Source organism: Leuresthes tenuis, unplaced genomic scaffold (assembly GCF_036924035.1).
Source record: "Leuresthes tenuis unplaced genomic scaffold, fLeuTen1.0.hap1 SCAF_3, whole genome shotgun sequence".
NCBI classification, from domain to species: domain Eukaryota; kingdom Metazoa; phylum Chordata; class Actinopteri; order Atheriniformes; family Atherinopsidae; genus Leuresthes; species Leuresthes tenuis.
This window is the reverse complement of record NW_027325357.1, coordinates 9,183,550-9,205,964: the sequence shown is the minus strand read 5'-3', so window position 1 is coordinate 9,205,964 and position 22,415 is coordinate 9,183,550. Positions and strand designations below refer to the sequence as shown.

General features: G+C 39.6%; 1 protein-coding gene across 2 annotated transcripts in view; it reads left to right on the top strand.

Annotated features, from left to right (window-relative positions):
- The first annotated feature begins 4,695 nt into the window (after nucleotides 1–4,695).
- LOC140303078 (neuron navigator 1-like) overlaps nucleotides 4,696–22,415 on the top strand; it is a 47,567-nt gene continuing 29,847 nt past the window's right edge. For both annotated transcript variants that reach the window (XM_072381694.1, XM_072381693.1), the window contains exons 1-3: nucleotides 4,696–5,701; nucleotides 11,510–11,612; nucleotides 14,471–14,830. In XM_072381694.1, coding sequence (XP_072237795.1) covers nucleotides 4,969–5,701; nucleotides 11,510–11,612; nucleotides 14,471–14,830 — 1,196 coding nt within the window. In that variant the 5' untranslated portion in view covers nucleotides 4,696–4,968. The remainder of the gene's footprint in view (nucleotides 5,702–11,509; nucleotides 11,613–14,470; nucleotides 14,831–22,415) is intronic.

The window sequence follows — 22,415 nt, the reverse complement described above, 5'->3', positions numbered from 1 at the left end:
CCAAAATAACAGTGATAACAATGCCATGATGGCCCCAATTCACGATACAAATGCACAATTTTACAAATGCTTTGCAGGCCAGTAGTTCCAGCATCTTGGAGAAGTTGTGACTGTTCTTAGGTGAATTCTGACTATATTTCTTGATTTTCTTTAGTTATCCTAGTAATCTCTCGATGAATTTTAAATCATAACTCTGTTGGGACCATAGCATCGGACACTATCACTGAAGACGCAGTCTTAATTTAAAGTGATCACATATTTGTGTAAACCCACCTTTTGATAATTGTCTTATTTCTGTGCTGACAATGAAAACATTTTTTCTTTGTGCAGTTGGAAACAAATACTTTGTCTTACTGCTACTAAAGTGAATACACTTGTATACACAAAATATCACCGATTTACAGTTTGAACATGGTCATAATGTTGATACCAAATTTGGACATATGAACTGTGTCTGTCTGCATTTCTGAAGATGAAAAATCATAAAGCAAGATGTGAAACTAACTATAAAGTGATTAGAAATGTGCCGTAATAATCAGGGGGTATAGAATAACCCAAAGTACCACTAATTATACCACTACAGGGGCTTTCCCCCTAAAATGATGCTATGGAAAGTGTAGTTCTGAATAACAGATGGGTGGGTGCCTTAGATTTGCCACAGGCATTAGCAATGTGACTCACAGTTTCTGTAACAGCTCTGCATCAAGGTCACTGCAGAACATCAACCTCTATGGATTCTGTCCAAGAAATAAACCTTTGCTTGACTGTGATACAAAACTGCACAATTAAACTTGCAAGAACATGTAAAATATGGGAGGTAGCAACAAAAGGCTGAAAAAGTAAGTGGTATGAAAAAGAAACAGCAGGAGGAACTTGTCTGCTAAATGGGAACAGGTCAGAAAAAAAAGAGCATGTCCTGGGTGAAAAAAGAGCACCTTTTAGAAGCAGAGTCTCTCAGAAGTAAAGATGGGCAGAGGTTCTGTTATCTGCAAAAACGTATTGTGGAGCAGTGTCAGTATAATGTTCCTCAACATGAAATTGCGAAGACTTTGAATATTGTATCATCTACAGTACATAATATCATCAAAAGATTCAGAGAGTCTGGAGACATCTCTCAAAGAACACTGATGGAAATCGGTACAGGATGAATGTGATATTTGGGCCCTCAGGCAGCACTGCATTAAAACAGATCGTGTCATGGAACTCAATGCATGGGCTCAGGAACTTTTCCAGAAATTATAGTCTGCAAGCGCAGTTCCTCGTACCGTCCATGAATACAGGTTAAACATCTAACATGTGAAGAAGGCGGCACATTTGAACGTAATCCTGAAATGTTGCCATCTTCTATGGGCCAAAGCTCCTTTAAAATGGGCTGAGGAAAAGTGGAAGCTGTTCTGTAGTCAGATAAATAAAAAATTTCATGGACACTCCATCACCCAGAAAAAAGAGGAGGGGGAGCATCCAGCTTGTTATCAGCTCACAGTTCAAAAGTCTACATGTAACATGCAACTCCCACAGCTAAAAAGGAAACTATCAGTACTGAAAGGTTTTTTGAGATTTTTAAGCCACTTAGTCTCTCATTCACATTAAGTCTTTTTAAAGGAAAGCCTTATATTTTATCAAGACCATGTTAAACCAGATACTGCATCTATTAAAACAGCATGGGTTCATAGTAGAAGGATGCTGGACTTTAACCAACTGAAAACATTTAGCAGATCATGAAACACAAGACGTGACAAAGACCTAGCATCCTCTATCGGACAAGAATGGGACAATATTCCTCTCCCAAAGGTCGAGCAACTGGTGTTGTTAATAGAGGAGAGCATGCTTCACAGTGGTAAATATGGTCCTCTTCCACTGTTTTTTTAAACATGTTGCTGCCATAAAATTCAGGATAAACTGATATATTTCATGAAACAGAAAGATGTCTCGCTTTCAACATCTGTTATAGTTCTTTGTTCCAAGGTGTTTGAGATTTTTGCAAATATTTAATTTAAAAAAATATATATTTATGTAATTATTTTCAAAATTAGGGTTGTATTTTGCCACAGCCACCAGGGTATAAGCATTGTCAACAAAGGTCAGAGGGAGGAGTTGGACAATAAGGGACATTATTTTTAACGAATTGATAAGATGACTTCAGATATCATGATGCAATGCAGAGGTGGGAATTTCCAGTGTGATGATAACCCAAAGCACACTGCCAAAGTAATTTTCTCAATAAGTATGAGGTGAAAACTCTGACCTTTTACCCAAATGAACTTTAAAATAACATAATAGCAAAGGAAAATAGAGTGATGCAACCCTCCAGCAAAAAGTAGCTAAACCATGTCTCTAAAAACAGCAAAACGTCTCTAGAAAAAAATTGTTCAATGCTGAGTTGGTCCAAATGAAAAATAGAGCTTTATATACAAAATAATTAAAAAAGTAAAGTGAATCTGTAAATAAATGTGTACTGTACTTAATATATTTCATTTTTAAATGTACCTAAAAGCTAATACCCTACTGTTCAGCTAAGGCTTAATACAATTATTGTGAGTAGTTACAGTTTTGAGGTATTTGACTTTTAAAAGATATTAAACAGCAATGTGTTCGCTCTGGCTGTATGCACGGTGTTGTTGCCCTCCTACTGCCCTCTTTTTGCTCAATACTGTGACATTGTTGCTCTTTGTGGTTTTCCCCCTTTTGGAGCACATGTGGAGGTCTTCGTAATGGTATTGAGTCCGTTGCGTCATAGCAGCTGAGCAGCACAAAAATGATTACATATGCACAACACACAGTTGTGTGTCTGTGCAGCTGTGTGTGTGGGTGTGGGCTCATACACACCAACAGTCCCTCAGATGGCTGGCTGGAGAATTTGAATGAGATCCAGATTTGAAAGAAATTAAAGATGCAGTTCCACCCTCTTCTCTCCAGAGAACTGACTGATCTTAAAGTTTCTGCATGGATAAACATCATTCTATAGAAAATTACTGTAAGGTGTATGTTCCTGCTTTAAAAGTACATTAAAGCATAATGGGGACAAATATTGATGGAGGTGTGATTAGACAGAACATCATCTGTTTACATCAGCATTACCTTAAAATATGCTGATGCTGGTGTTGGGCAGTTTTCTCATGTTCTTTAATTTAGATCAAAAGTATACATTTTGGCACATTCTGGTGCAAACGTGTGTAAGACTTGCAGGAATTTGTTCTGCTACAATTTATTAGGAAATTTCCTCTCCCGAAACGAATCAGCTATTCTCTGCTTGATGACAGAAAGATCACCATCAGAGATCTGGTGTCAGCTGGGGAGGAAACTTGTGATGACAAGGAACAAGACTTGGCATTGTTTCCACAAACTAATTGGCAGATCACAACATCATTGGTCCTTGAGTCCCCTGCAGTGCCATGAAAACCGAATGAAGAGGGCAGTGGAGTGTGCTGTAAACCCATTGTGAGAGTTAGAGAAGTCCCCTCTGGACATTGTAGCTAACAGGTCAGTCAAATCCAGTGGATTCGTACCATATAGCTTTGTAGTATTCATGTGTGCTGGCACGTGGAAAAAGAGCGATTGCCTCTTTATATAAAAATCCAAACATAAAAGCAATGAGTCTGAAGATATTTTAAGAAAATCTATTGCATGATTGCACAGTAATATTACATGGGTTGTATCACATTAGGTTGTGTGTGTGTGTCTCTGTCAGCTGTATTTGTGCAGAGCAGCAAGGTCTAGTGCAGATGACATCCAAGCAAACAGAGAGGGCGGTTTCCATGGAGCAGTCCTGCATGTGAGCGCTGCACAGCCTCCTGAATCCCCCCCCCCAGAGACACTGCATGGAATATCTTAAAAAGATGATCACTTGTATGTCAGCAACAAATTCCTGCACAAAATAAATGTGACTGGATTTTCAATTTGTCACAGGATTTTAGTGTCTGTGTGTGTGAATGGATTTAACGCTGGCTCGAAGATTTTTCCAAAGTGTGGTTTTGGGTGTGTTACTTGCTTACACTGGCACATCTTGTCATTCGCTCAGTCTGCTGAAGTGAAGTCACCCATTTGGCAGGTATATACTGGATTTTAACAAGTTTTCTCTCCTCTTTCGGGCAAACTAAAACCAGACTATATTTTAATATTTTAATCCATAATATTAAAAGTCTTCCAACTTTTGTGTTGACATGGAATACAGCTGCTGATTTTTTTTTTTTTTTAAGCATATGATTTATCCAGGGGCAAATCTGAAATGGATACGATAAGGAAGCTCAGACAGGATCAAGAGATAATCTGGATGCTCCAGTTGTTGCATTGTGTTGGGCTGTGACAGTAATTATAATTCATGCTATAGTATGTAGTTACAGATTTGAATGTATATTGCTCCATACGTTAATAACCTCTCCATCAACATGAGTCATGCGTCTAAAGTATTGAACAGTGAACACTGACTGTGAAGAGGGGGAGGGGAAGAACAAAGGAATCACAAGAGATGGTGGGAAAACACGGTGTGTTAAAGGGGGATAGTGCCTTCTTTAAAAGCCACCTTCTCTTTACTCTTTACTCTTGCATTTGACTTATTCTGCTGAGACATGGCAAAGGATCTTTAAATGAGTGAAAAATGACGGAAGGAGGAGGGAGGATGGGAGGGAAGGCGGAGGCGAGGGAGAGGCAGCAGAGTGCAGGGGGAGGAGGGAGCGCTGTTGCGTCTGGCACCGCTGTCATTCTGCTGCTGCGCGGTTCAGCAGCAGGAGGGTGTGCAGAAGGGAGGAGAGTGGAAAAAACGGAGGAGAAGAGGACGAAAGGGAAGGAGAGAAAGGGAGCGCCTGGGCAGCACTGCAACAGCAGCAGCTGCAGCAGCCCGTCAGGAAGAAAGAGGGGAAAAAAAGAAGGCTGCAGGATTCACTTAAAGAAGCACACAAGGAGAGGGGTTTAAATAAGAAAGCCTGTTTTTCTCCCTCCTGATGGTTTTTGATATGGCATCATGCAGGAGGCATGCTTGGAAATAGTGTGAAAGGCAGAGAAGGAGATTTGAAGATGGAAAGGACGGATAGCACCAAGGCGTACGGCCAAACAGATGGCAAAGGAGTTGGTATGGCAGCTAAGAGGGCCAAGTCTGGAGTGCCCCAGAGCACTCAGCGGGGTGAATTAAAGGTTTACCGGGCGGGTAGTTCTGAGGGCAGGCTACCGGTGCCCTCCAGTCTCCGCAAGCAGAGGTCTTTGACTAACCTGGCTGTACTCACTGATGCTGAAAAGAAGCTACACCTTTATGAACCAAAGTGGTGTGATGACATGGCCAAGCCTGGAGCAGGGCAGAGCAAGACGAGCAAGCCAAAGACTGCAGGAGGTGGCAGCGGGGCCGGAGGGGGTGGCCCCCTCTCTCGAAACCTATCCAAATCTGAGCATTCGCTGTTTCAGGGCAAACCCAAGCCCTTCAGTCCTCTAGCTGCTCCCTCTGCCCTGAGCAAGCAAAGCCGTATACCTCGTGGTCCTTACGCTGAGGTGAAACCTTTGAGCAAGGCACCTGAAGATGGAAAGTCAGATGATGAGATCCTCTCCAGCAAGGTGAAGGCCAACGTGAAGAAAACTGCAGCCGGAGCTGCAGGGGAGTCTTGTTCCAAAGGTCAGGGAGAGGAAGGCGGTGATAAGCCGTTCCTGAAGGTGGACCCAGAGCTGGTGGTGACGGTGCTGGGTGACCTGGAGCAGCTGCTGTTCAGTCAGATGTTAGGTGAGTACAGCAGAGCAGTCTTTGGCTCTTTCACTATGACTGGGTGTTGTGCTACAAGCTAAAATCCTGCTTGCACAGTCTACTGCACGCCCCCTTTGACACAGCTACCACACAGCACCTGCTTGCTGCTGCAGGTCCAGATTGTCCTGGAACGGATTTTTCAAGTATGAAACAGTTAAATAAAACAAAACAAAATACATCCTTGTGCTTGTAAGGCATGCTCCTCCTCTTCTGGTTTCATTGAACGCTGCCTCTGCTTAGCCATTTTATACTGTAATAGCTGTGCGGTTAGTTGAACACCATGGCACTCCATTGTTCTTACTCCTCCAGCATGCTAGTTTTATGTGTGATGCTTGGTGGCTATTATTATGGGAAATATGCTAACTTGCAGACATAACATTACCGAGTGATTGCATAGAGCCTGAGGGAGTTGTGGATTATTACCAGCAGATTGATCGCTTTTCTAAAGCTGTCATTTGCTGAAACATGTGCAGATGCACTCAAGGCTCCATCCGCTGCTCCTTGTATGCTTCCAAAAATCAGGACTGGGAATGACAGCCTGCCATATTGAGTTCCTTTTACCCATTGAGACACATATTTAGCCTCCTCCAGGCTCCATTCATCTGCAGAGCTCTGACAGATGGTTTACACCCTGTGTACGACTACGGTGCAAATGGCAGAGGAAATGGCTTTCTCTCTGGAGGTGTAGGTCGGGCTTCTATGATGAATGAAAGAGAACGTGAGAAAGAAAAAGAGGATATTTAACATTATGTGATGACAATTATGATTCTGGTTACTTTGTTTTTTTGTCTTTTTTTTCTTTGTACATGTACATCTTTGGTACCTAACAGCAGGTGTAGTGTTATTACCCGTAGTCACATGACAAAACAAAACATTATCTTTTGAAGTCATTCAGTTAAAGTTTACGGAAATTTTGCATTTTTAAAGTTTCAAATTTAGTTCTACAAACACTTCGAACTTGCATCCTAATGCTTTACGTCTTTTTTCTACTTGTTAGTAATCAATAACTAGGGGACTGCCTTGCAGAGACTGCATTTTACACACTTTTTAAAGGTCATCGCTACAGAATTTACATTGTTACGGATTCACCAGCATTTATTTGCTGATGTTTCATTCGCTTCATATCATCAGGAGAGCATGTGTCCTGTTGAATTTTAATGAACAAATCTGTGGTGATTCAATCTTCTACCCATGCTTCATTAGACCCTATGCAAATCTGTCGCTCTTGTTTGTCACCGTAATGTACAGGCAAATAAGAACTATAAATACCACAGGTCAGATGGCAGCGTCCACATTTTCGTGCTCTTTCTGTGACTATCAGTGTGGAACGAAGACAAAATTCCTGTGAGCTCTAGTTTTCCACACTAAATCTTTGTCTGCTGTTGTTTTGACGTTTATCAGCACAGCATCTAAGTCTGATGCACATTTTTTTGTATCTGTATTGCTTTGACTTTTAAAATTTCTTAGAATCAATTGAAAGTTTTTGTTCAATAGGGACATTTATCTAGACTGGATAGTGTAGAGGTAAGATTGCCACCTTCCATGTGGGAGACCTGAGTTCAAATCTCCTGCATGAAAGGTACTACCTCCAGTAGGAGTCCTTAGGCAAGACCCCCTTCCCCTACATGCCTACCTGTAAGTCCCTTGGATAAAAGTGTCTGCTAAATGCATAAACATAAACATCTAGCTGAATTATTTGTCATGATTTAAGATACAGATCCAGTTTGGGGGATCAACAGTCTCAGAAATTAAAACTTGAGATTTGAAAATACCAACAGTAATTACAGACTTTCACATGTTAGTAAGATACTGAACAAGATACAAATTGCCTGTAGAGATACCAATGTTTTGTGTTTGTCTCAGCATGCTTATTAATGTAAAAAGAGCTTCTTATTTGCAGTACATTCAGGGCCTGTTCAGTGCTTTATGTTGAGCTGCTTCTGCAGCAGAGCTCATTATGATCTCCCTGAAAGGATACTTTTAGATGTCCTTCATCTGAACATAGAAGGACTCTTTGTTTACCAACATTACATCAAGAATGATCAACTCAGTTAATGGTCTTATTTATTCATCTGTAAGTTTTATGGTAATCATGGTGAGTATAGATATTGGGTTAATCTCCTTTGGGTTCTACGCTCCAAATCAGTAGCTTGGAATTATTTTCAAAATGAAGAAATTACCCTGATAAGAAAGAAAGAAACATTAAAGTAGCACAACATCAAATCATCGAAAAAAATATTTTTTTTAGACAACAAGGGGATGTGCAGACCTCATTTCATCATAATTGTATGGGATCTGTCATCCTTAGTCTCCACAAATGTAGCAGTGGCCTGCAGATAAAGCAGCGACATTATTTCCAGTTGTTTGCTCTTACATAAGTGAAGACAAAGATCAAATTTTAAACACGAAAACAGCTTTGCAAAGTTTGTTTTGGAGGCAACAATCTTTCATAGCACAGTTAAAGTCGGATTTTTTTATGCGTTTCCGAGGCAAAGGAAGCGTATAAACAAAAGCCATGTTTCGCTCAGGTTCATCTCACACAATATTTTGAATATGTAAATAAGATAAAATGGGGCAAGATTAAATGTTGGTGCAATATTTTCAACAAACAGCTCATCTTTGTGGAGTGATTACAGTTCAAAGGTCAGCTTTTTATCAAGCTGAAACATAACTGAATCTTTTAGCTCTTGGTGAACACTTTAGATTCATGTGGCAAATGTATTTGAAAAGTGCTTCTTTTAAAAGCTTTCACGAAGGGAAAGTATGTGTTTGTAGTGATATTCTTTGTCACTCCTTCTTCTTTCATTCCTCACAGTGGAAACCATTTGTTAAAGCAATTTGTCATGGATGCATGTTCACTCGCCTTAGTTTGAAAGACAAAAAAAACAAACCTGAACAGGTCCATCACAGTTAAAAGAAATACGTATCGGTAAACTACTTCTTTTTTTTCTGAAAAGTGCCATTTTAGACTTTTCCTAACAAAGCAGTGATTAAATGATACATAATTATAAAGTAAGCTTGGAGGTTTAAAGGCTCTCACCAACCATCTTATTGTCTCTGAACATTTCTCAGTGATTTTATACAACATGGCATGCCTTTAATATTAGCTGTCCCATGATTGAGGTGTTACTTTCAGAGAGCTAGTTGTCCCTTTTCTAAATTAAATTCAACATGCTTTAGTTTGCCCCTGCAGTGTGTGGATCACCTCCTAAAGTGGTGCATCCTTTGCAGGACTTCCCCCAGTAAGGTCTGCTTCAGTATTCTGTCTGAGTTTTCCTTCTCTATTGCAGACATCACTGCAGTGCAGGGTGCCAGAAGCTCACCAGCTGCTACACATGGATATACTTTATACAGGATATACTCAAAACAGATGGGATTCACACGTGTGACTCATAGTTAGCATTCCTAGCTAAGTGTATTCAGAGTTATTGGTATGATTATGTTGAATGAGAGGAAGTTGATCAACTCACATTTTGACTTTGCTTCTAACATTGAAAACTATGTTAGCCTTAAACTGTATGTGTAACAATGACTAATTAAAGTATAAAAACTATCTCATATATCTGAATGTGGTGTTTGGCCGCCATGTGCCACCAGAACAGCTTTAGTGAACTTTAGCCAGGATTGTACAAGTCTGTGGAAGTCTACGGTAGTAATGCTAGTGGTATTGGAGAGCTTCATCGTTTAGGTAAAGACTTTCAAAGTATGTGGAGATGTCTGCAAAAAGCATAGCCTATGATTAACATCATATTCGTGCTCATCAAACCCATCAGTGACCCTTTGTGCCTTATGAACACAGTCATTAAAATCCTGTAAAAGGACCAGTGCAAACAGGACAAAAATGGACACTTTAAATGAAACTGCCCTCCACCCAAAAATGACCCCTTGGATCTTTTCTCTATGTAGTAACCAGTAATAATCAAATACATGCGAAATGCCAAAATGACATCCTTTAAGGTGATGGTGCTGAAGCGAAAACAATGGATGAGTGGACAAGTTTTTTAACCCTTAACAAGTCATGTAACACTCTAAACCCAATCAGGAAGTGTCAAAGTGTTTTATTAATGTGTCGTTATGTTACTGGCAGAGCATAACATGATGTGAAAAAACAGTTTGTCCTATCTCCGTGTCAAAACTCGCCCTTTGCGCAGATGTGGAAACATATGAATGGTAAATCCTAAATAAATAAATGTATGACATACAATAAATATATGAAATGCACTATCTATCTCCTTATAGCAACAAGTCATCCTTTAAAAACAACCAGATAGATTGGTTTCTCATACCCTTAAATACAAACCCTGTTGTTCTCTAAACTACCACCCCTGTGGGCAGCAGGAGGGAAGTACTATCGCTTTGAAACTTTGAGACTTTTACTGGAAAGTAAGTCGCTTCTTATTAGCTTTGTCTGACACCATTCCAAGTTTACAGTAAAGCGAATACGAGTAATAAATGATAAATATTGATTTCTTGATTTGAGTTTACGTAATATTTGCTCATCTTCGTAGCTAAAAATAGTAGCTAAAAAAGAAATGATCGGTTGTTTAAAAAGTACAATATATTTGTTTGTCATGATGCAAAATACTGTGTCCAAAATGTGTGATTGCTGCTGGGAATAGCATGAACTTCTAAGTGTCTGTTGAACGGGAAATATTGGATGAGAGAACAAAGGAGGGATTGAACTAGATTTACAAGGTTTAGCTGGTACATTCAGGCTGCATTATAAATTGCCTCTATACTTAAGTCAATACATCACTTTGTCTATCTTTCACAGATTTATAAAATACAGGACTTAATGATATATTCAATTAGAACGTTTCTGTCATATGATTTTCTTTTCTGAGCCCAAATGTGCATTTAAAAGGCCTTCGGTTTTACAGCTTATTCTCCATTACTGCAAAAATGGACATGCAAATGGTGTTTTGTGTTAACTTGATGCTTTCAATACACACTATGTTGAATTAGTGCAAATGAGTGCGGTACATTATCTGATGCATTCTCCCCTGGCATCTTTGCCTCACCTCCAGCTTTTCCAGTTAATGCACTGAAAGTTAATTTCTCTCTCCATGAGGCTTTTTTTTTGTTGCTTCAACACTGCAGTCGAAAATCCTTGTGTTTTAGAGAAATGGGGGTTTCTCTCATTTGTTACAGCTAACACAACAACACTGGTAATTATACTGTAATATTGATTTGACATGGTCATAACCCAGTGACGACATGTCTTACACTGCACACAGCTTGGTCTGAACAAGCTGATGTGGAGTGAATTTGTTCTGGCTACAATTCAGCTTAGTGATTGTTTTACGACTTCAGCTGAATGACTCTGAGATAATGCTCAGCTGGTCAGAAAACAACTTTTCATGAGGAAAACATCTGAAAGAGAGCCTTGTGTTTCAAGAACCCCCCTGGTGGGCAGTCAGAGTCACAGACAACCTTCCAGTATTTCATTTTTAGGATGTACCACATCAGTTCAGAGGGGTGTATGAAGGCTGCCACGGTCAAGTAGCCCATGGAGTGAAACTGTTCCTCCTAATGATGTAAACATACGCTGGATGTTATTTTGACAGAAGATAGCTGTCACAGCAGTCCAGTTTAAAAAAAAAACAGAAATGCAAGCGAGAACCCATTTATGTGAAGTCTGTAAATGTAAAAAGTGTGTGTATGTGCAGGAATTGCCTTAAAACACAAAACACAATACAAAGAAAGAAAATACACCATGTAAATTTAGTTTTATTTTGACCTCTGAGATGTTTTGTAACCCTTTTGCTCTGCATAATTGGCCCACAGACCCGGAGTCCCAGAGGAAACGGACTGTACAGAACGTTCTTGACCTCCGCCAGAATCTGGAAGATACAATGTCGAGTCTGCGGGGCTCCCAGCTGAGCCACAGGTAAGCACAGCACAGCAATATTTAGTGATTTTTCTAATATTTCATAATGTTCTCAACACGAGTCCCGTGTTTTGTTTAGGGACACATTTCAAAATTTAGTTTAGACTGAGGGAGGACACACTTACTGAACGTGAACAAGCAGCTGAGAGCTGGCTGGATCAGTGCAAAATACAATCATGTTTAAGCAGTTGTGCTGTGGCTGGTTGAAGAGTTGCCACCTGGTGCACATCTGGCTTCCATCCCTCTTAAATGGGCCTTCTCTGTTTCATGCTCATGACTTCATTTTAGGAATCTCCGTTTTTGGCTCGTCAGCAAAAGGCCGAACATGAATTTGTTTCAACAACCACAATGTAATGAGTCTGAGGAGAGCAGTTCTTGAAATGATTTGGGCATCACATCCGCACTTTGATGTCCTGTGTAACAAAAAAAACAAGCTATTGTTTTTCTTGAATTTTTTTAAATTTAATTTCCGAGTATTTTCATATTAAAGAGCTCAAGGTATGCTCATGTATAGTTTCAACATTTCTGGCAGGCTGGTTTTCATGCTTTAATGCCCAAAAAATGCATTATTTCCTCTTTAACAATACATTGCCACAGCATCTTTATACCATTCACCAAAACGCTCTGTTTTAGCATCTGTCCCTTCAAGACCTCCCTCCTGAAAGTCCCAGTCATCTCTGATTGGTCAGCTGATTGGTCCTCAATTGAGGAATGCCAGTGATTAGGCAGGCATCCTGAAAATGTTTCACAATGTTGATATCCACCAACAGAAAAAAAGCAGCTTGAGAGTCTCCTTTGTGGGAATGAGCAACTGTTTTTGGTGTAGACTTTGCACTAAAAAAAAACAAAAAAAACTCTAACTCTCAAGCTCCTTAAAGCTTTTGAACGTCTTTCATTTCACTTTTTTGTTTTTAAATCTTATTAATTTAAATCTTAACACACATAAATCTTATATGTAGCCTACCATGTGGACGTGTCAAAGCCGCTCCTAGTAACATCTTTTCTGTTTTTAGTAAGGCTGCACTATCCGTCCCTTTACTTTGATCCAATTTAAGGGTGGCAGGGGGGCTGGAGCCCATCCCAGCTTAGGAGAGATGGGGTACACCCTGGACAGGTCGACAGTTTATTACAGGGCAAATCTATACTAGTTAAAACATTATAAGTTATCTGGCAGGTATTAGATAGCTAACAGACCAAATAGCTCAGAAAAGCATCAGTAAAACTTCTGCCTTAACTTTATGTGGTTAACAGAAACGCATTGGCTTCATGGGTGCTCAGTAAATTATTGCAAACATAACAAGTGTTTATCTGTTAGCTTGCTTTGAAGTTTTCCCTGTCAGATCATTGTGCACCGTAGCCATGTAGCCTTTGGATTTAATGTAACTGCTATGCAGAACCCGTATCAACCATGATGGCTGTTTCAGGAAGAATGACATCATTAAGTATTAAATTATACAGCTACTAATGTGACTGCTGTTACAGGGACTTCGGGCATTTTTCATTAAAGAACACTTATTCACACACTGAATGAAAGACTGACCTTTCATAGTTTCCTCCGCTCATATCATCTTTCAGCTAACTCCATCTATAGTCTCGTTTGTGAAGTCCTCTGATAGTCCACAACTGACCATGTGGATTGTATCAATATATTATAAAGAGTAGTTCTGTTGAAATATATAAATTCACATCATATCCATCTTCTACAGCTCTGATTTTGAATGAAGGAAAAATATACTATTTTTAACCAGGTTTTCATGATTTGTCTTTAGAAAGTATGAATAAGAAAAGGTCAATGAAAACGGTGAAAATCAACAAGCAGACATGATACACCTTAGAGGGAATGGAAAAAGTTTTGTAAGTTGCATCCTACCTGGCAAAGACTGAAATGACGTGACTCCCCAGCTGCTTCTGGTCTGAGCCAACAAACAGTAATCTCACATGACATATCGGTATCTTTTCAGATATGATATAATATCCTAGAAATTCCAAGCGATGACAGTAATTCCTAAGGGCGGTCTCCTTTTTCCTCTTGTGGATGACCTCTGGAGATTTTGGTTTTTGTTCACTCCACAAGTTTTTGTTTCTGATTCAGAGAAATACTTCTTATACTGAATTACATCCTCAAGCAACGTTACCGCCGCTGTATGAAGATGCATAGCAGCCGAGTTTATTTGTTTCAAACCAGTGAATGAAAATGCGTCTGACTCACAATTCTTTTTTCAAAAGATCACTTCAGATTTGCTTCACTGGTGAATGGAAACCCACCTCTTTACAAAAGCAAAACGCCTCAGCCTTTAGTGATGAATTATCCATGAACAATGGATAAAAATACTCACTTGGTCGTAGGCTTTGAAACATTTAATTGTGAATTGTTTCATCTAGTTATGTAATCTGCAGACACAGAAGATGCTCCCAGCCATTTTGTGGACATTTCCAACTCTGACCTACTTTCAAGAGGGAACAGGAAAATTTAAGCACGCTCATATAAAGTAATGAGAGCCAGTTTGCTGGTAGTGATTAGATGTATTATCTGGCATGTATTGTGCAGGCATGGCATGACAGACGGAGACAAAGAGAAATACTCTATGCTATCTTAAGAGGAGATATTGGGTCATCCGTGCTTTTCAAGAGGCAACTCATCAGACTTTATTCTCTTAAGACAACATGACACAACTGTTGGGTCAAGGGCAACTCAATGTGAGTTTCTTTGAAGCACTTCTTTCAAGGAAGGTATATTTTGCGTGCCCTGGTGTCATCCAGCTCTTTTTCATTTTGTGTCATTTTCTACAAGACTGTCGATTAATTGCTTCCGATAAATTTATGAAACACACTGATCCTCGCCCCATGTGTCTCTGTAGCTGTCTAGAAAGCAGTAATGTGGGCTATGACAGTGATGAGACAAACGCTCGCAGCATATCCAGCCTGTCCAACCGCTCCTCGCCTCTTTCCTGGCGTCACGGTCAGTCCAGTCCCCGCCTTCAAGCTGGTGATGCCCCATCATCCACAGGTGGTGGATACCAGGGCAGTAAGAGTGCTTCCCAGTACACGGCCCACACGATGCCTGCTCGCTGCTCCAGCCGCCTCAGCAGCACGTCTCGCATTGAGCTCATCGAAGGTCTTGATGTTGAGGACGCCGACCTCAAGTCCGGTTACTTGAGTGACACTGACCTTCAAGGAAAGAGCCTGCCAGATGATGATGACGACAACCTGGCTAATGGGTAAGAAAATAAGTGCAGGTTTTTACCTTTTTTTTACCACGACAGCTAATCAGTGGCTGCAGACACATGGATGCTGGTTTCTCCTTCTGGCCTCCATCTTGTGGTTCAGTTCGAAGAAAAAAAAAACCTTTTTAAATTGATCTGTCAGAGGTAATAATCTTAAAATAAGAAGAAATGCATCTGAAAATCATCTAAAAGAAAGCTTACCTTACCTCTTTGAACTCAAAATGCATATTACTCAAAACTGATTGGTGTCCCACTGGAACTGCAGGCATTGCCTTTAGCTGTATTTTGAAATGTAAGTATTCTCGGTAAAACATGCATTTTCACATTCAAATCTGCTGCAAAATCTTCCATGAATGAAACGTTTGACGCCAGCGTGATGGGTTTCTGTTTTGAGCTGGTGTGTGTTTCTTGGCAGTCCTTTTAAGGAGCTTTCATCAGCACTCTTTGCAGTTACAAATCTGACTCTTACTCTTCCACGATTCCTCAAAGAGCCCGTTTGCTGACGATGATAGAATGCAGCCGTTGGTTTTTCACTGAGAACAGAAGTCCTCAGGTTTCACAATAAATGCCTCCACACCTGTGACTGTTGTAACAGGGCCTGTATCTTGTAAAGACCAAATTCAGCAGCAACAGATGCAGCAAAATAGTTCACTCACACTGAAAGCTGCATCTCACTATTTCTGACCATATTTGTGCGTTTCTCGTTTAGATTCTTAACTTTCACCCTTGCTTTCCTTGTTTCCTCTTCATTGTGAGTTTTCATCTAATTTGGTCTTGCAGTTTCACAGCTGAAACTGATTCATGGAAAGAGGAAGAGAGAATCAAGGACAGTTCACTTCTGTGGAGTCGCAGCTTTATCTCTGTAGCACAGTGGGATTTAAGCTCAGCCTCTGGAGCACTCATTTTGCCCTGCATGCCAGGTCCCATTTTTACAACGGAGAAGAGTTATGGAGAAGAAAAAAGATGACACACATTTTTAGATTAGTTGAAATTAGATTAAAAAAAGAAAAGGAGTGAAATGAAACTGGGCCAGTTCAGGAGAGTTTTAAAGTTGATGTGTAGATGATTCACGTGGAGAACTAGTTCTGCGTGTAAAGAGGAAAGAAGTGAAAGAGGTCTGATAAGGTCGAGATTAAACAGGGGGATTATGTCAAATAGGTCTATTCCTCAGAAACATTCATGCCCTCAAAATCCATTCAAATCTTCCCTGTCTCTCGCTGCATCAACCCAGATGTGGTGTTTTAAAGCCATGTAAGAAGTGAGGCTTTTTAACACCACAAGCCCAGCCACCAACTGTTTTTGTTTTTTAAGAATGCTTCAACAGGCTCCGTGTCGGGCCAAAGTCAACTGCACCCACACATGCTTTCAAGATGAACCATCATCACATATTGATAGTAATACTCTGGAACTGGAATACTAATATTCTGCCAATTTAGAAAAAGACGGATATTGGTCTTGGTATTAATAAACTATTGTGATTGCCAACACTGAAATGTTGCATGCTATTTTCTCTCTGATCATGAGTAATTTCTATGCTTCTAACCTTCTACTCTAATTTGCATGATCTATACTGATCTAATTTGCTGGTCAGAGTTTGCATTATTTTGATGCACATTCCAGATTCTGCTGCATGAATGCTGGGATGCTTTTGCTCTGGAACAAGAATGAATTCTGCCTCATAAACATACCAACAACCTTTGGCGTACATAAGTAGCTAATCTGGTTTTTGAAGCAGGCGCTGCAGCACATGCTCTAATTTTCCTTTTACATTATTCTCCTGCAGAGTCTGTGATACATTTGCATTTCTACTACATCCCCTGTCACACGCTTACAGTTCAGCTCATTGAGAACCATTAGCTTCCCGCTCTTGAAAATAGATCAGGCTCCTCCAGTGTAACCATGGAAACCTGCTGAAAATTGACTGTAACCCTTTTGGTAGAGCCCCAGTTTTACATTTTCATACATGCCAGGGATTTTAAATGTAATATTATTGGTCTAATATTATAAACTACATTTGATTAGGGTAATTAATAATACTGTTGCAATACATTATGCTGAACACTGTGTAACCAGTGTATAATGCTCCAAACAACCAGAATATGATTATATGTTGGACACAGGCAAAAGGCATGTTGTTGATCAAACCTGACATGTCTCAAACACGTCACCACCTGCACACGGCTTGATGTTTAATGGGTATTGATTAATCCAACCCAGACAGCACGGACTATCTTAGGCTACAGTAAATGTGTACCCAGTGACAGTAATCACTGTTTGTTCCTCATCTGTAATCTGATACCACAATGTAGTATATCAGTCTAGTCATCGGCTACATCTGTCAATCAGAGAGGATTATCATTCTTTACACAGCAACATGCTGCTAAATAATAATTAGACTTGTTCCAATTATGAAAAATTATACAAGAGGGCTTTTTTTTTTTAAAACTATGACTGAGTATAGTTTAAGACATGAAAGGCGTTCCCTTCCCTCCATCCAACAATCACGCAAACAGACCTACAACTGGTGAAACTTAATGCTTCTTAATGATTTTAATTTCCTTTTAAAGGACAGATGCATTTTGAAACAAGCTGAGAGACATTTCATCTTGCATGTTCCTTTGTGACCCTTTTAAAGTTTATTAATGTACAATCAGTTATTAGCTTCCATCAGTTTGACAGGAAATAGGATTATTGTTTTTTTTTTTTATTTAACACTACAGGGGCAGATATCTTTATCACCAGATCATAAAATCATACTTCATTGTGCAAAAGTCTTGAGCTCCCCTTATTTCTTCTTATATACTGACAGAAAAATCTGTGCCCCCCCCCCCCCCCCCCCCCCCCCCCCTGTCAGAGTCAAGACAGTAGTGCAAAACCTCTGGATTACTCATGTACATTTTGGGGTTTTCTTTGTGAAAGTTATGTATTTGAAGATTTGTGTAGCTCATAAAGGATTCCATCAAAATGTGTTCAACTGTGATGGAATCCAGAATACACTCTCAAATATTACCATGGGTGGAAGCACCTCTTGGATATTTATATTCAAGTCTTTTTCTATTTTTATCAAATACTTCATGGTATTTAAGATTTGATACAATATATCTCAGATTACCATAAAAATATTCACATTGTTAAATTGAATTATGTGTCATTTCCTGTCTTGCCCGCGGCAGATGTTGGTGACTGACTGTTGGCTGATTTTTGCTCATTGCACTACATTTTATGAGGCTGACCACCACCACTCACTGAGTGACTGTGTTTTAGATCACACTGTGTTGAGGTGACTTTTTTATTTAGCCTGGACCATGTAAGCACCATAAAGGTTTCCTGTGTTTACATTATTCACACCATATTGGCAAAGTGTATCCATCTCTCATGAGATCATCTGATTGCAAGCTATTCTAAGTGGCATATAATCATATTATAATGTTAGTGTGCAGCTGGTTTTTCCACATCTGCTGTTTAAATCATGAATGCTGATCAGCAATCAGTGTCAATTTTGTGGTTTTGTGTTAGTTATAGTTGATGGTTCACAGGGACTCAGCTGTAGTGTATGCAAGCGCTGTGGTTCAGGTTAGCTTCCATAATCAATACAGATGTTTGCTGGAAATCTTTTGTCCATCATGTCAAATAGCTGATGAGATGGATGAATACAGTCTTAATGTTTATAGCAGAATATGTGATTTTCAAAGGAGGCCCATCTGCCTGGATTGGATTATTGTATATGACAGATTTATATGTTATCTTGGCAGATAATAGTTTAAAAACCTTAAACTGGAAGTTCTCACTTTGGTTTGACTCAAACCTCTTTGGCTAACTTAGGAGAAAGGCAGAAGAGAGCACTTAGCAGCAGTGAAGAACTATTGATGACTGCGGGGTCTCATAGGAAACTGAGATCCTGCTTCAGTGGAGCGTTGGCATTTGCTCCATTAAACATTTTTATGTATTTAATCGCTCTCTCTTAACACATGAAACATTAAAAGAAAAATAAAAGGCAATGTGGAACTTCTAATCCAACAGAATATTCAGTCTTCTGTCACTTTTTTATTGACTGGCATTTTGGTCCAGCTAATATTAATATTTTAAAATGAATTCAAATGGCTACACAGTATATATAGAAACCTGTCAAGTCAATGTTATTTATGTTGTATTTCATGGTCTGACCTACTGCTGTGCTTTAGCATACATTAGACAAAGCTGAACAAACACACATGATAGGTTAACACACCCAGCAGACACAGCACAACGTTCTGATTAATTTGGCATCATTTTTCCAGTCAACCTGATTGATTTTAGCCTCTCTACTGCCAGGTGCTCAGCAGTCAGAGTATCTGAGCTTCTCTAACGAAAACCGTTCATAAACGAAAACATAAAGATGAAACATCTTCAGCTGTTTGCTTTTAGAAAGCCAGGTAATGGTAATATAATAACTCCCACTCCACCCAGACACAGTATACACAGTCATTTGATCAGTTTTTGTTGTATCAGCTGCAGTAGAACACCATGATTTTGTTGATTTAATTTGTCTCCTGTAAGCTCTCTTTTAAAATTGCAAATAAAAGGGTAATGTTGTGCATATGTTGCTGTTAACAGCTCATTTTACTTGTATAGATAATATATATATAAAAATTTTTAGTTTGAATGAAGAATGTTGTACTTATGATACAAAGTAGCTTTTCAAAAACAACTATCATCTGCTCCTTAATGGATCAAATGGTTTTTTTTTTAGCTATTGAGCTGGCTAATGTATAAATCTCATTGCAGGAACACATGTCACAGTAAACTAGATTAACCAAACTTCTTTTTTTGTCATGTATTTTAGTCCTGTACTCAGATGGTTTGAGTTGAACATGTGGAAATCCCAGAATCTAAGCTTCTGTCTCTATTTAGCAGCACGCAGGCAGCAAAGCAGAGCAGAGAAAAGAGTCTGGTTCACTAGCATCACTGCTGATCATGATCATGCGGCAACATGGCTCGGGATGTGCTGCCATGGCAACCATCTTTCAATGACCCAGTGATTGGGTGCCTTGTGTGTCAGTGGTATCAGCTGAGCGAAAGCAAGTGTGGAGGATGTGTGTGTGAGGAGCGTCAACTGCTGGTTTGTGTGAGATGAAGACAAATAAAGGAGAAGAAAATGTGGAGAAAATTAGAGATTGATATTTTTTGTACCTAGATTGACAAGAGGAAGATGAACACAGCTTGATAACCAACAGATTGTTTTTATAATTAGCCTTTTGTAATACAGCTGTGTGCCTGTAAAGCTTTTTATAGTTCCAGTAGCATGGTGGGATTCACAAGTTTTCCAGTAGCATTAACTATAAAACAAAGCAAAAGACAAACCTGTTTGAAAAAGCTCAGAGAGAATCTGTACAGAGCTTTTTTTTTTTTTATTCCTCAAAAGGATACAAACAAATATGACACATACACCCACCTACCCTGTGAAGTGCTGAATCCATGTCATATCTATATTTGCCTACGTTTCTATATAAGATAAATATGCCTTTGGCTAAGTTTGCTCTTCTGCCAGTGTAATTTCCATGGTAACCACAATAAAGCTATGCCATTGCTGTGCATCTGTTAAAGGCTTGGTGTAAGTACAGTATGAAATTCAGTTTTCTAAATATTAGAATACTCAACAGCCTCACTTGTGGAAACTATCGACAAACACATTCTGTAATGCACGAAGGGTTTACTGCAGTCATCTGATTCTGGGTCTGCAGTCTGCATTCAATTTCCCTTTCCTGCCCGAGTTGGACCTTTCCGCAGTCACTTAGTACGTCCCTGGATATTGAAGCCTCACACATTTTCTGACCCACTTAAACTCATCTGAGCAAAATTTGGTCTTTTGCCTCACTGCTCTGGTTCTCCTCAGGCCCTGCTGGGATTACAGTTTTGTGAGGCCACTGCTTTAGCTCGGCCCTTTCAGCTCACTGAAAAGGGATGTGGTTTTCCGAATCCCTTTGAGCACTGAAAAATGCTTTTGAAGCCAAGTTCATTTGTGATTTGCATGTCTTTCACAGTGTCCGACACAGAAGAAATAATGGAAAATATATTTTCTGTTATGCTTTAATGTGCGTACTGTTAGGCGGATGCAGAGCACACACACTCTCCCACACCCAACAACCTAAAAACACATCTGGGGTCAATATGGAGCTCTCCTTCTCCTACAGCGGTCAGTATAATACTTAAAAAGGCTCCCCCCAACACCAAATGTGCCTCTACCTTCACCAGTGTCCTCAGCCCTGTGAATAATGGACCATTACAGCAGCACCCCGGGGAGTATGAATCATTCCTGTATCATGTCTGCGTGTGGTCGTCTGGGTGTTTAGTTTGGATTCCTCCAGTGTTTAACAGTCTGCCCCAGGTGGAAAATGTTTTTCACTATAATGTGTTTAAAACTATGAGTCATATGGTACATGTTCACTGTTATACCGATATGTTTGTTCAATTTGATACAGACGTGTCAGATTATCTGTTTTAGCTATTGCTGACAATATCTGCTTGATTCCCTTTGGCTCAAAATGTATTGCTTCATATTGGTTTTGGCTTTGCTTCATCTCTGCACATGCAGAAGCTTCGCTGAAGGCAGAGAGAAGCTCAAGTTTTAATAATTAGAGCCATATTAATCAAATATTAGAAAAAAACAGGGTGTAGGACATACTCATTAAACAATTCAACATCATAATACCAGAAGAGTCTACAGATGTGGCACCACGTGAGACTGCAGGTCCCAGGGTGATGTGTTCATCCGTTGTATAGTGGGCTACATCTGTATGAGGATTCCTGAGACTGTACATTAATTTTCCAGCCCAATAATCCGATGACAAGTCCATTTTCCTGGGTTCTGCAGCGAAGGGGCTACTACAGCCTTTGACACAGTCACTGATGCATCTCAGACCCATTTACTTCACTGCTCAGAAATGAAGGCTGCCCAGTCCTATTTGCGTAGTTATGGTCAGACTCGATACAGATCAAAATCAGTCACTGGGAAGATCAGAGATGTGTGGCTTTTTCTTCTGCATTCTTTGTGAATGAAAGATATCTAAGCGGACATAAATCACTGCACATGGTGCTGTGCTCTGATGCAGTCTTTCTAAAGTAATTTCCCACACTGTACTTCTGAACTGAAGGCGCACAATAGAGGAATGTCTGCTTCGCCTGTGCATCAAAGGTTTGCTTTATTTATTTATTTTTGCTAAATGCCGAGTGCTGCCTCATTTTAATACTCTGTTACACAGAGTACCTGGTACATGCCAGGCAGAGCTTGACATTTTTCTGCCTCCTGCTGGAAATCGAATGTCATTACACAACATGAAAACTGCTTGTTTCTCAGCAATGCAGTTCTAATTTTACTATCAATTTGATGCATACATGTTGATGTTGATTAGTTTTTTCACACTGTTGTTGCTCAGTGTAGAAAATCAAAAAACAACAAGAAGTTGTTTTGACATCCAACCAATTTTCAGCTGTGATTAATTTTACTGTTAAACTGACCTTTTACTGTTAAATTCAGACTGATTGCTTCAAATGGATAAGTGGCATTGATAAAAATGAGATTTCCATCTCTGTTCTTTATTAA